Below are 12,198 nucleotides of genomic sequence, written 5' to 3' on the forward strand. Positions count from 1 at the left end.
CACAGAAGACAGAGACTGTGGCTAGAGGACTCCAGCCTTCAGCTCCACAAAGGAGGAAAAGAGCCCTAATCCTGGTAATGAGGCCTGTGAATACCGCCTTTATGTATATGAGGGAAAGAGACCAATCCCTTTGTACACAGCACACTAACTAGCCAACTTAAGGACCATCTTATGCACACAAACAACTGACTGAAAGAGAAGTGGGGATGCTGGAGATACAAGACGGATGAGGCTCACGTAAACGCAAGCACATCTTTCTTAGATTCAGATATGTATAAATCTCAAACCGTTTTCTATTCTTTATGTCTTATTCTGATAGCATGCATTGGTTCTTGTGGGGCAGATATAAATTGCCTGAAGCATCTTTCTACAAGTCTGTTTATTCCTCAAAGTGGATCAGAGAAGCAGTAGAGCTGTTTAAACCTAAGTGCCAGACTGCTGTGTAAACTACAGCGGGTGTTTTTTTGAACCTGTTTACGTTACCTTGCACGTTTATTTCTACAGTCATCTGTCAAATACTTTGATTTCTGTTCTCCGGTCACTTTTAGCTGAATAAAAACCTGCATGGTTTGGTTTTCTTTTGCCATTTGCTGCATTTAGACGAAACCCATAGAGATTAAGCATGTGATGCTCACTGGTATCAAGATACAACACTCAAACAGTTCAAAGTCCTTTTTCACACAGCAGTGTAGTGGATAGGGGAAAAACTGCACTGCCTCTACCCAAACCTTTACCTCCAGACTGCCAGTCAGCTGGCTGAAAGGGGGCTCCTTACACTTCTTTCCCCATTTACAAGAAAGAGAAATTCAGCAGTTTGGAAGTCATGATGTGGAAACATTAGTGCTGCCCATCTCTCTAATTTTATGCTGTTTTGAAACTACAAACTACCTTACAAGGCTAGCATGGTAAGATACTGCCTACCAAGTTAGCCTGACCAATTAGCCACCAATATCAGCTTGATCTACTTAGAGTCAGCGGAATGACAATGTTTTTGAAAACTGCTACTAAATTCAGTGACTGTTTAAATGAATGTTGAATTTTGTGTTGAAACAATATTAGACACAGTAGTAAGAACACCTCTATTTGCACTTAAAAATGAAGCCTTCAGTCTTCTTGACGTCATACATACCAACTGATTACCTTGAATCTGACAGACCTGAAATGTAGCTTTGCTTACTATACTGCTCAAAAAAATAAAGGGAACATTTCACTTTAATTTTGTGTGTGGCTCCAAATCCAGGCCTCCATTGGTTAATAAATTTGATTTCCATTCATGATTTTTGTGTGATTTTGTTGTCAGCACATTCAACTTTGTACAGAACAAAGTATTCAATGAGAATATTTCATTCATTCAGATCTGGGATGTGTTATTTGAGTGTTCCCTTTATTTTTTTGAGAAGTGTATTTGGATTTTCATGACATTTTCTTACTCAACCTTTCTATCTGGGTAAGAGGTTGTAGCAACCTCATGTTCTGTAGTTACTTTTCTTCTGCTTGTATTTGTACAGGTGTAATAAACTTTTTAATGCTTACATCCAAATAAACAAAAAAAGGAAAAGTGATGTTTGGGAATTGCCTCAGCCAGAATCCAGAATTAAATCTGATTCAGGGGGTGGAAAGGTCTTCACAGTCCAAAGCTTTATAGAGTAAAAGTGACAAAATATTGACAGTTTAAGATTTATTATGTTGAAAGACTTCATGCTGAAGACTAAACACTGAAATACATGGCTTAACAAAGCATTGGTTCAAGGATATGCACACACTGCAGCTTTCTTATAATTCCCCCACTAACAGTTTTGTTTATGTTTCAGTTAAATTGTAATTATAGTATTAGAATAGGACATTACATTTATATGAACGTAATATGCTACATCATTTCATGACCAGTGCAAACACTGAAATTCTCCCACAAACAACAGATCATGACTCGTCACAGGCTGATGAAGAGCAGGAGACTGATTCAACCTCATGTGCTGCTTACACAGTTATACTAATATACTCCTGCATTAAAGCATGTGAGATCATTCTGATCAACTTGGATCTAAAGTGTTTTGCTCTGGAGGTGAATTCAGACAGGGAAAATAAAACAGACACCCTGCTGAGGCGGAATATTTTTCTTGGGGGGAAAGAGCAGGCCTTTCAAATAAAATCCAATCAAATCAAGAGCGCTTAGCGTCCCCTCGAGACAGCTGCTAAAATATGTGACTGGCATGAAGGATAATTTAGTTCCTGGGTCCCATTTAGTTGTTTATAATATGATGATGTTCAACAATGGTAAGTGCAGCTAAATGAAGTGACAGGAGGCAACAGAGGTAAATACTGAAACAAAACAGCGGTGAAAGAAAATCCCAGGATTCTGCATCATTCTTTCTCCACTGATTTGCACATAGCTGAATTAATGATCATGATTGTAACAGATATATGGTATGTGTAAATTAAACTTGATTTATTTGTATCTTTTTATGAGCTGTAATGTAGCAGGTCGGAGGGCTCAAGAGCTTACTGTGATACATCACATCAGTTCAGTGAATCTTTGGACAACAAAGAATCAGAAGCATAAAATGTCACCCAAACTTAACAGTTTTAAATATTTATTAAGATTTTGAGCCTGATCATATAACGCCTTCTTGTAAGCTAGAAACTTGTCCCCCCGCACCCTCACACACACATTTAGTGAATGCAGGTAACAAAACTCTGGTGAGGAAGTTGTTACCATCTAAAGCATTTTTAGTTTTAGTTTCATGTCAAAGAAAGAAAAAAAACAAGCAATTATCACTAAAAGACGACTAAAAAGCAGCTCTAAGGTTCAATAATTAAATGAATGGCTTAACAATCTAACAGAACAGCAAATTAGAACTTTTCTTCTCAAATATTAACTTTGTCACACTCACTATTTTCAAATGATCTTGTGGGGAAAATAATGAAGTCTTATGGTACGGTTACATTTTAACCGTAGTAACAAGTTAAAGGCCAACTTACTGTTTCCATCGAGTTTAATATATTTTGAGACCTTAATTTTAAAAAAAATTAAGGTTGGCTATAAAAAGAAAAATCAGAATCGGCTAAAATGGATGAAGAAAATCTCTGATCTATGTCTGGCTCACAAAAATAATCAACAAATTCAGAACATAATTTACATAAATTTTTAATAATATTTCATTTGCAGCACAAAGTAGAAAATACTTACCTTAAACTGTTTTATGAAGACAACAATGTATTTCAGATTGAAACTAAATACAGTAAATACGAGACAAAAGGAGGAATGAAGAGAAAGGCAAAAAAAGAGAGATGGAGAGGGAAAGAAAAAAAGGGGGAGAAAATAGAGGAGTGCATTCCTGTCACGGATGCATGATAATTACAGATTCACCATTTATTGAAGACCTGCTCACTGCTTTTCATTACCAACCACAGACGTACAGTCAGGCAGAGAAGGATGGTGGGGATGAGGAGGAGGAGGAGAGGAAGCACCTGAAGGAGAGCGGTGGTGGTGATAGGTGCTGGGGGAGGTTACCACAGGAAGGCAGGGTGAGTTCGGGCGTGAGGAAAAAGGAAGAGAGACGGCGGAGGAGGAGGGAGAGGAGGAGGAGGAGGTGGTGGCGGTGGTGTTGGCGGTAGAGGTTGTCTGTAACACTGAACGAGTGAGAGATTTGGAGAGAGTGGAAAAAGAAAAAGCAGAGTGTGTTCCAACCTGGTCTGTGTGGTCCTGGGGGAAGCTCCACAGCACGGTTGGATCTAGAGGTAATTGACAGACAGCATTAATCAGCGGGTGAGAAACACACCGTCTTCGCTAGCTGCCTCAGATCACATACATATTAATGAGAGGGGTGGGGGCAAGGGTGGCTGCTGCGAGCCTGTGCACGCACACACACTCGTACGCTGACATGCACACACACTCACATGGAGCAGCGCACACTGAAAGACAAGAGAGTATCTAGGCTGACTGTGTTGTAAATATGCAAATCTATATCCTCAGTGTAGATATGATAGCTGATATTATACACCGAATCATGCACGTTTAACAAAGTCAAAATAACACACTCTGGTTTATTTGCTTAATTATTCCTACATTGATGCAAGCTTTGCTGTTTGCTGGGATGTAAATCTTAAACCAAAAGGTCGATTACTATAAAAGGGTTCTGATTTCTATTTTCAGTAAGCAACAGAATAACATAAATGAGAGACTAAACTGGATTATCATTGGATTTGCAGATCAAGTAAATTACCTACTTACAACAAATACTGTTTTGTTGGCTTAGCTGGTTTTGGTAAACACTATTATCCAAATGTTTTGAGTGAATAGTGGGAGCTGATCAGGTGAATAAAGACATTTCTGGATATTTGCAGATATCATCTGAGTGAGTGGGTGAGGCTCAGTGGGAATCTATAACTGTTTTGAACAAATAAAACAGTATTTGTTCAAAACTAAATTTCTGGGTAACACTTTATTTGAAGGGGGGTGAATAAGACTGTCATGACACTGTCAAACCAAGAAATCATTACTGTTATAAATTTGTTATAAAAGTATTACTGATTGCACTGTAAAAATTAGGTAACTTTATGTTATTAAAGGTAAAGTTTAATCAGTAATGATTTCTTGGTTAATGTCAAGTTGTCATAACAAAGACATTTTGAATAATGTCAACTTTGTATTAAAAGTGTCATAATTTACCGAATGACGCTTTATGACAACAGTCATAAATATTCATGAAGGCTTATTCATGTTCATGACAGGTGTTATGTCATGTTTATGACAGTGTCACGACAGTCTTATTCACCCCCCCTTCAAATAAAGTGTTACCAATTTCTGTAAATTTAGTTACTTTGAGACTAGTCAAAGTAACTAAATTTACAGAATTTTCTTAATTTAGACGGTGGCAAAGAGGGGGAAAAAGAAAAAGGGAATGAGAAACTGAAAGGTCACCAAAACTAGCCAGTCCAAAGCTCAAAAATCAGACCTTAGGAAACAGTATTTTCTTCATTCCTGCTGCCACACAATTAGAGAGGGCAGAACTTTTAGCGGATAACAGGAAGGCTGATTAAAATAAAGCCAAGCTACACTGCTCTCTAATTCCACTTTAAGCTTTATCAGTCGTGGATTTAGAAATGTCAACCTCAGTTACTGTTAGGGTCTACGTTCAGCAGAATATATAAACCAACATAACATTATGGCACAACCAGCTGCACTAAATAATTAACAAAATAAGATACTAAAGCCATATGAGAAAGTCAACTCTAATAATTTGCTTTTACTATAAAATAACAGGAAATCCTGTTTTACAACAGGTGTGCATGGTGTGTAAATAATAGGTTTGCTCCTAATATTTATAAATTACTGACTTAACTGCAGCATTAAAATATTGTTTAAAATATATATTTTAATGCTCAAGTTCTTATGTCATACTTTATTATAGACAGTAAAGAAAAATGACAATAGACTTAAATCAGTTTCAGTCAGACAAAGTTAAAAATTTGAGAAAGGAACATGAAATAATTTGCAGTTTCACATTCATATTAACTTGTTTTTGAGTTTTCACACCATAGAACCAGTTTGTGCCATGTGTTGGAGAGCAGGCGGGCGCCCAGCTATAGTCTGAACACAGGGGTTATCTGGTAAACATGGCTTCCACAGCTCTGAGTTCATCCAGTGACCCTGGCAGGAACAGCAACGGTTTAAGCAGACCAGCTTTTGTGTGCCAAGTTCACTGTCGCAGATGGACTACAGAGTAAAAAATAAACACATCTACTTCTCTGCTCAAAGAAAACTGAATGAGAAGAAATTAAAAAGAAGCAGAAGTCTTAAACAACTGTGAATAAAAACCAATGTAATCGCACAGTGTTAGGAGAGGCTTCATGGCTAACAACCCAGGATGTCTGTGAGAATCAGAAACACAATGGCAGCGTACACGACGGAGCGGCAGCAGAACCCGTGGTGCCTTACGTAATCCTATTGGATGATTTCATGGGTCTCATCCTGAAAAGAGCGGCCCAGTAAAAAAAAAAAAAAAAGAACACCAGACCTCAAAGCTCAGCAATCCAACTATGACTACCCCCTTTCTTTCTACCCTGTGATCTGGCGCAGTCAGGGCTATTTTATGGTGATTTAGTGGGTGAGAGAATGGAGACGCTTGCTGGGGATGGATGACAGACATGAGGAGGGACAGGAAGTCTGGAGACGAGAGAGAGCCTGAGAAGACATGGGAACATGGAGGTTTGTTGCAGAGCGGCTGCTTTTAGCACTGCGTGGGGGTCCCACTAACAAGAACCACTATATTACTGTTTCTGAATGCTTTTAACCATGTTCACAGCTTAAATGGTGGACACCAATGTGGAGAACGTGACTGAACACAAAATGAAGTTGTGAAAAAAGGTACAACAAAACTGATCAAACATGGCTCTAAAATACCGTCTCTCTCTTAACCAACTCACGTTTTTTAACAATCATGGTTCCAGATGGACGGATGGAGGAAAAAAACAGACAGGCGGACAAACTAACTGACCCAGAGAGGCAACCCACTTTGTCATGTAGAGTTTAACCCAGAACTTCACATTTAAATCATGCAATCGAAAAACACATTTGAAATTGATTATGAAGCTGGCGCAATAAAAACAGTATTAGAAACGTGCAAAGCTGACTGCTGAGGACCTTTAGGGAAGTTTATATGGTTTCCTACCAAATCAATGAAGAGTCTGACGCATGCACTGCCTACACCACGATTACATCAGCAAAGTTTCTAAACTTTGTCCTTTCAACAATTTTCTTTCTGATAAATTTTAGATAGAATATTAATACTCCACCTTTGAAATGTCTTGACATAACTTCTTGATAACTTAACAACTCGATAATATCTTGGCTTTATGTTCTGATGTGTTTTTTGTTTTACATAGGAAGGAAAGTACAGGAAGGAATTATTTTGCTTGCACTAAGCAGTAATATTAAGCCAAAATAGTTTTTTTTTTTCATAATATCTGCCCTTTACACAGGAACAGACTTTTTTTTCCCCCGCTGCATGTATATCAGGTCTTACAGGTCCAACAAAAAGCTTGAACATGTAAATACATGTCACCTTTTCATCCCATTCATTCCAGGTTCCTTCAGGAGCCTATTTCTCCTATTTCAACTGCTAATCATTTTTCTTCTGGATTCCCCGTCGTTTGTCACCATCTTCTCCCTCCATGATTTTTCTCAGTTAACAACTATTTCTGCTTCATTTCAGGTCTTCATCTCCTGAAATGGTAAGCATCACTCCGCCATGCTTACCTAAGACATTTTACAACACAACTCTTTCCCCTCCTACTACCACCAGATGTCTGCCATATTCAGGTTTGCACCCCACTTCTCTATTTTTTGCACTTCATGCACCCCTCCTGTTGAAGGTGTTGGGCGAATGGTGGGTGGAGAAAGGACGCTGAAGGGGTTAAAGCTGAAAGTTGAAGGTTACAGAGGTGAAGAGATCTCTGCTGCTCTGCCGAGGGACACAAATGTCACCATGACAGATCTTCAATATTTAGTTATCACAATTTTGAAATGTCCACGTCAGCTGTTTCTTCTGTTCAAAAGGTAACATTTAATTGAAATCCAAGTTTTCTGAGAGATTTCTGTTTGTTTGTTTTTTTGCATTAGCTTTGACCTGATGGTCCAAAAACTACTGCCAAGAACAGTCTTTAGCCATTTATGTTTGAGGAAAAGATGGCATCCCACCATGTGAGGAAGCATTTTACTATTATTTCAAAACAAAGAGAAAATGTTGGAGTTGTCTTTAGCTTCTTATTTTAGTGATTAGCGCATTTTGTGGCTAGCTTTACTAAAACAGCAGGCATTCTAGAGTTTTCCAAAGGGAAAACCATCATTTCCAAACATAGGATTTTTCACAATAGAGAGATCAAAAAGAATAAAAGGGCAACTTCGCCAAAATATGGCTAGTCTTCCTGTTAACAGCTGAAAATCTTGCTCTCTTTTGCAGCCTGAATCATCCGTGGATGTTTCAACTTGCCAAAGATCCAAGTCGAGGCTGAAAATGCTTCATTTATTCTTTTTTATGAGTTCCCGCCATTTTTGTGTTCCCAGAAACTTACATTCCACCGCCTCACAAACTCTGAAAATGCCTCATTTAGTCTGTTAAAACTTTTACACAGAGCTTGGGTAAGGTAGATTTACTTAAGAAACTGGAAAAGCAGAAGTTTTGGAGAACAACTGCAGGCTTGTGTAGTCAAAAATAAATCTGTACTGTTAATGGAAATATGAAATTCTACAAAATATCTGCATTATACAAAAATCTTTCCTTGAACAACATATGCGCATCAGAATTGAACTGATACTTTTCTAACAAGGATCTTGTTCTTTTTCACACATTGTTATGCCTCTTTGCAGCTGCTTGTGCACACATCCATCATTCACACTTACCATAACCCTACCCTACTTGCATTATACATTTATTCAGAAAAATACTCTGTCACCTCCATCAATGCCAAAAACAAAAAAAGGCTGAATAAGTTTTTATTGGATTTTCTACAGCTGACACAATCTATAAAGAGCTGTTGGATGCAGCATAAAAACAGTCAATTTTATGTGACACTAGTGGCAGCAAGAGTGACAGAATGAAAACAACCTATAGCATATATCACCCCGGTGCGGCGTAAACAAATCCAATGGGTGAGAATTGAATTGAAATCACCTATTGAGGGTTAGATTCCTGCAATCACACCCAGGAAAATGGAGGTGGGCGAATGTGACGAAAAAGCTCAAGAAGTGACCGCTGGTGCCTGCGTGCAGCGTGTGTGAAAATGTGTACTGCATGAGTAGATATGTGTTTACAGATGGATAGCAAGCTCAGGAGTGAGTATTTACAGTACAGTGACTTGTCCATTGATCCCTGAGGGCTTCAAGCATGGCTGACCTCCCCCAGTCACAGTGGGGGCAACAATCCGGCAGCCATGAGCCATGACACAGATACTGGTGAGGGGAGAGGGGCGGAGGGGGCCTGGGTGGTTGATATGGTTCAAAAATCAATGTTTTGGCTACTTTTAACACGCCTGTCATTGAAAGCCGGAGGGTCAGCCTGTAATTAGAAATAATATGTGAAAGCTACAAAACAATTAGAAAAACAATTACAAAAAAAAAAAAAAACAGTCATGCACATGTATCTTAATGCAATAAGTAAGTAAATAAAAATTGCTGTTGGTTAAAATAAACCTTATTGGTGCATCTCTAACTGCAACCCATCTCACCCATCTACTGTATATCTACTCTAAGATTAGAGACGAAATAAACTTGCTGCTTTACCGCCCTTTCCTTTAATTTTCCCCACAAATCTTTGTCTGTTGCCTCTAAATGAGAAACGTTGGCATGTTCGCCTTGGCATAAATCTGTGCTTCTTGGGATTTTCAAGTAGGCTAAAAAGAAGCTGCTGGCAGAGGATGTCATTCCTAATGCTGCTGGCTGGAGGAAAAAGTTGGCACATTTTACCAGTGTGTCAGAAACCTCACGCTGCCCAGCGCTGCACAGCGAGTTATTCAACTTGAAGTCATTTTGTCACTGAAAGAGAGAGGAAAAAAACATGCCTACTAACTTTGACTGACACAGTGCTGGATAAAAATATCCTTTTCAAACAACTGGAATAAGCATATGATGAACGTGGAATACGCCCACGGACCAGAGGCAGATTTGTGCTCTGTACTTCTACATGATCACCTTAGCAGTAACAGAGGCACTTTAAAACTGGGACTTCAGTGAAGCACAAAAAGAGCCAACTCTAAATCCAGTGTGAATACACATTTAGATGAAAGCTTTTGGTTTATAATTCTCTATACTATGTGAATCAAACACAGACTTGGAGCCCTTATGGCCATGCAGTGTTGTAAAGGCATAAAAATGCACTTTTTTCTCCATCGACGACTGAATGTGAGTGAAAAGGAGGCCTGTTTGTTAAGGGAGGCCAAATCCCATATGGCGAACAGCAGCTCTTCTGGTGAGAAGAGAGGCTGAGAAAGCCACCGGCAGCCCCTCTCCTCCATCCGTGTTGCAGAGATGAAGGGATGTAGCGCCTGCCTCTTCTTGTTCCTCTTTTCTTCCCTCTCCCTTTGCCTCCTCTCCTCCTTCTTTCGTGGCCAGGGGTTAAACTGCTGCACTCTAACCTCCTTGGCAAAGATTTCATTCACTCACTTTCTCTCGCTCGCTCTCATCTGAGGCAGAGACTTATTTCACAGTATGTAGTGGATTAGGCCCCCTCATATGCCCCTGGACAAAAGCATTGTTTTAGCACTAGCCTGTTTGCTATAACTGGAGGAAGCTAGCACTACTAAGCGTCCACAATACGGCCATTGTGGACAGGGGGCTAAAGGGACACTGCCTCGGAGGCCGTCTAGACTTTGAGCCGGGGCCGACTGGAGAATCGGGAGGAGAAAATCCCATCAGGCAGTGGAGTGAAAGTTAACTAAGGTAACCTGCTGTGAACCTGATGAAGATGTCAAGCCAACATATGGCAAAAAATGTCTATTGTCAGAAGAAGAAGCTTTCTTCCCTCTGATGGAAGCAACGCTGGAGGAGGCGGAGACGAGGGCCGGCTAAAGAAAACTAAGGGGGGTTGAACAACCTAAAGCGAGGAATAAGTGCGGTGGTCATCGTTTTACTTCTGGATCAGCAGTCTTATTCTGGCCGGGAGGAGGCCCGGCCCCTCCGCTCACAATTAAAGGAGTAAGCAGATTAACTGGCATCTTTCAAAGGCCAGCAGAAAGAAAAACACACTCAGGGACGTTTAAAACTGGTTTTTCAATTTGCCCATCACGTCTCGTACTGCAAATGGCATTACATTTCATGCTGATTTTGGATGTTTTCAGACACATCTTAAAACTATGACATGCTCCTTAAGTTTACTAATCTTGATTGGTCACACTATGTTGTTAAAGTAAGGGCTGCAAAGTGAGAGAGAAAAACCCAGTCCTCTGGAAAACATACCTGGATTCAAGCCATTTGCCATACTTATTTTATTTAATTTTCAGTTTTCGTTAAGTCTAACACTGTAAAACCTTTTTTTTTTTTCTTTAGATAAGCACCATCAAATGTATCACAAAGCTGATCTAGATTAGATCTATAAATAGGTCTCCATTTTCACAGGAGTGATGAGATTTGCCTCCAAATGCTTAAAAATTTGAATAAACAAAGAGAAAACAACAACCTCTAAGGTAGAGTCTGAGCTGCCAGCCAAAAAAACCCAACTGGCAGCCTTCACATGTGAGAGATGCTGGCCTGAGGGATTTCCAAGCCATCTCTACAGATACATCTGAAAAGGATAAACAACAGTCTCAGTTGGAAGGGGAAGAAAGACCGAGCTGCATGGAGATGATGTGACCCTATTAATGCCACGTTAGTTGTTCCGTGTTCCCCAGCAATGTGAGAAAAATGCTTCAGTGGGATGAGCTGAGAGAAAGAAAGAGAGAGAGAGGGGGGTGGAAAAGAGGTGGAGAGAGAGAGAGTGAGAGAGACAGAATGAGAGGAGTGAAAGCGATACTGTCTCCAGGCTAGTTGGGATGCAACCCAATTTCACAGCTTCACGAATGAGTGGCACAGCATATGGATGCAACCTTTGTGACAGCCTCTCTGTATCACCACGTATCAGCGTTGATATTCCCAGTCAGATTCCATACTGGTCCAACATTATGTCAAACACCAGCGTCGCATGACTGCATCTTCAACACAGCCACCACACGGAGTGTTTGTTAAGAGGAGGGCGTCCTCCTTCAAACAGGGACATACGCTAAAACGGCGTCTCTACGGGTAGAGTCCGCTCACTTCACTCTGTAGTGTTTCAGGCCTTAAACGTTAAGACATAACCTGACGTGACCTGCATTTTTATTTACAAACACGTGACAGAGGAACAAACCGCGTCGTTTTGGCCGGTGTGCCACCAAGTAAACACAGTGCTGGGTGCTGGCTAGTTAGCTGAAACATGTCTTTATGTAAATGCATATGTCTGCATATGTTCCAACCATCTGCTTTCATCAAAACATCTATGAAAATAAAGACAAATAACAGCTCTATGAACTCAGTCAAAGGCAAAGTGAAGGAGACGGCTGCTGTGGCTACATTAATATACAAAGGGATGTTTTTTTTTTCAAGTGCATAATACACAGTTCCTTGGAAGTATTTAAACCTCTTGAACTTCAATATACAGACAACAAAGTTGTCCATAACTACTAAGTCGA

At 39.8% G+C, this 12,198-nt stretch overlaps 1 protein-coding gene across 2 annotated transcripts in view; it reads right to left on the bottom strand.

Annotated features, from left to right (window-relative positions):
• dennd1b (DENN/MADD domain containing 1B) overlaps positions 1-12,198 on the bottom strand; it is a 138,473-nt gene that overhangs the window by 107,600 nt on the left and 18,675 nt on the right. For both annotated transcript variants that reach the window (XM_014999583.2, XM_014999582.2), the window contains exon 3: positions 3,689-3,732. In XM_014999583.2, the coding sequence (XP_014855069.2) occupies positions 3,689-3,732 (44 nt within the window). The remainder of the gene's footprint in view (positions 1-3,688; positions 3,733-12,198) is intronic.

Source organism: Poecilia mexicana, unplaced genomic scaffold, assembly GCF_051168715.1.
Source record: "Poecilia mexicana isolate PSO_F unplaced genomic scaffold, ASM5116871v1 scaffold_4, whole genome shotgun sequence".
Classification (NCBI taxonomy): Eukaryota; Metazoa; Chordata; class Actinopteri; order Cyprinodontiformes; family Poeciliidae; genus Poecilia; species Poecilia mexicana.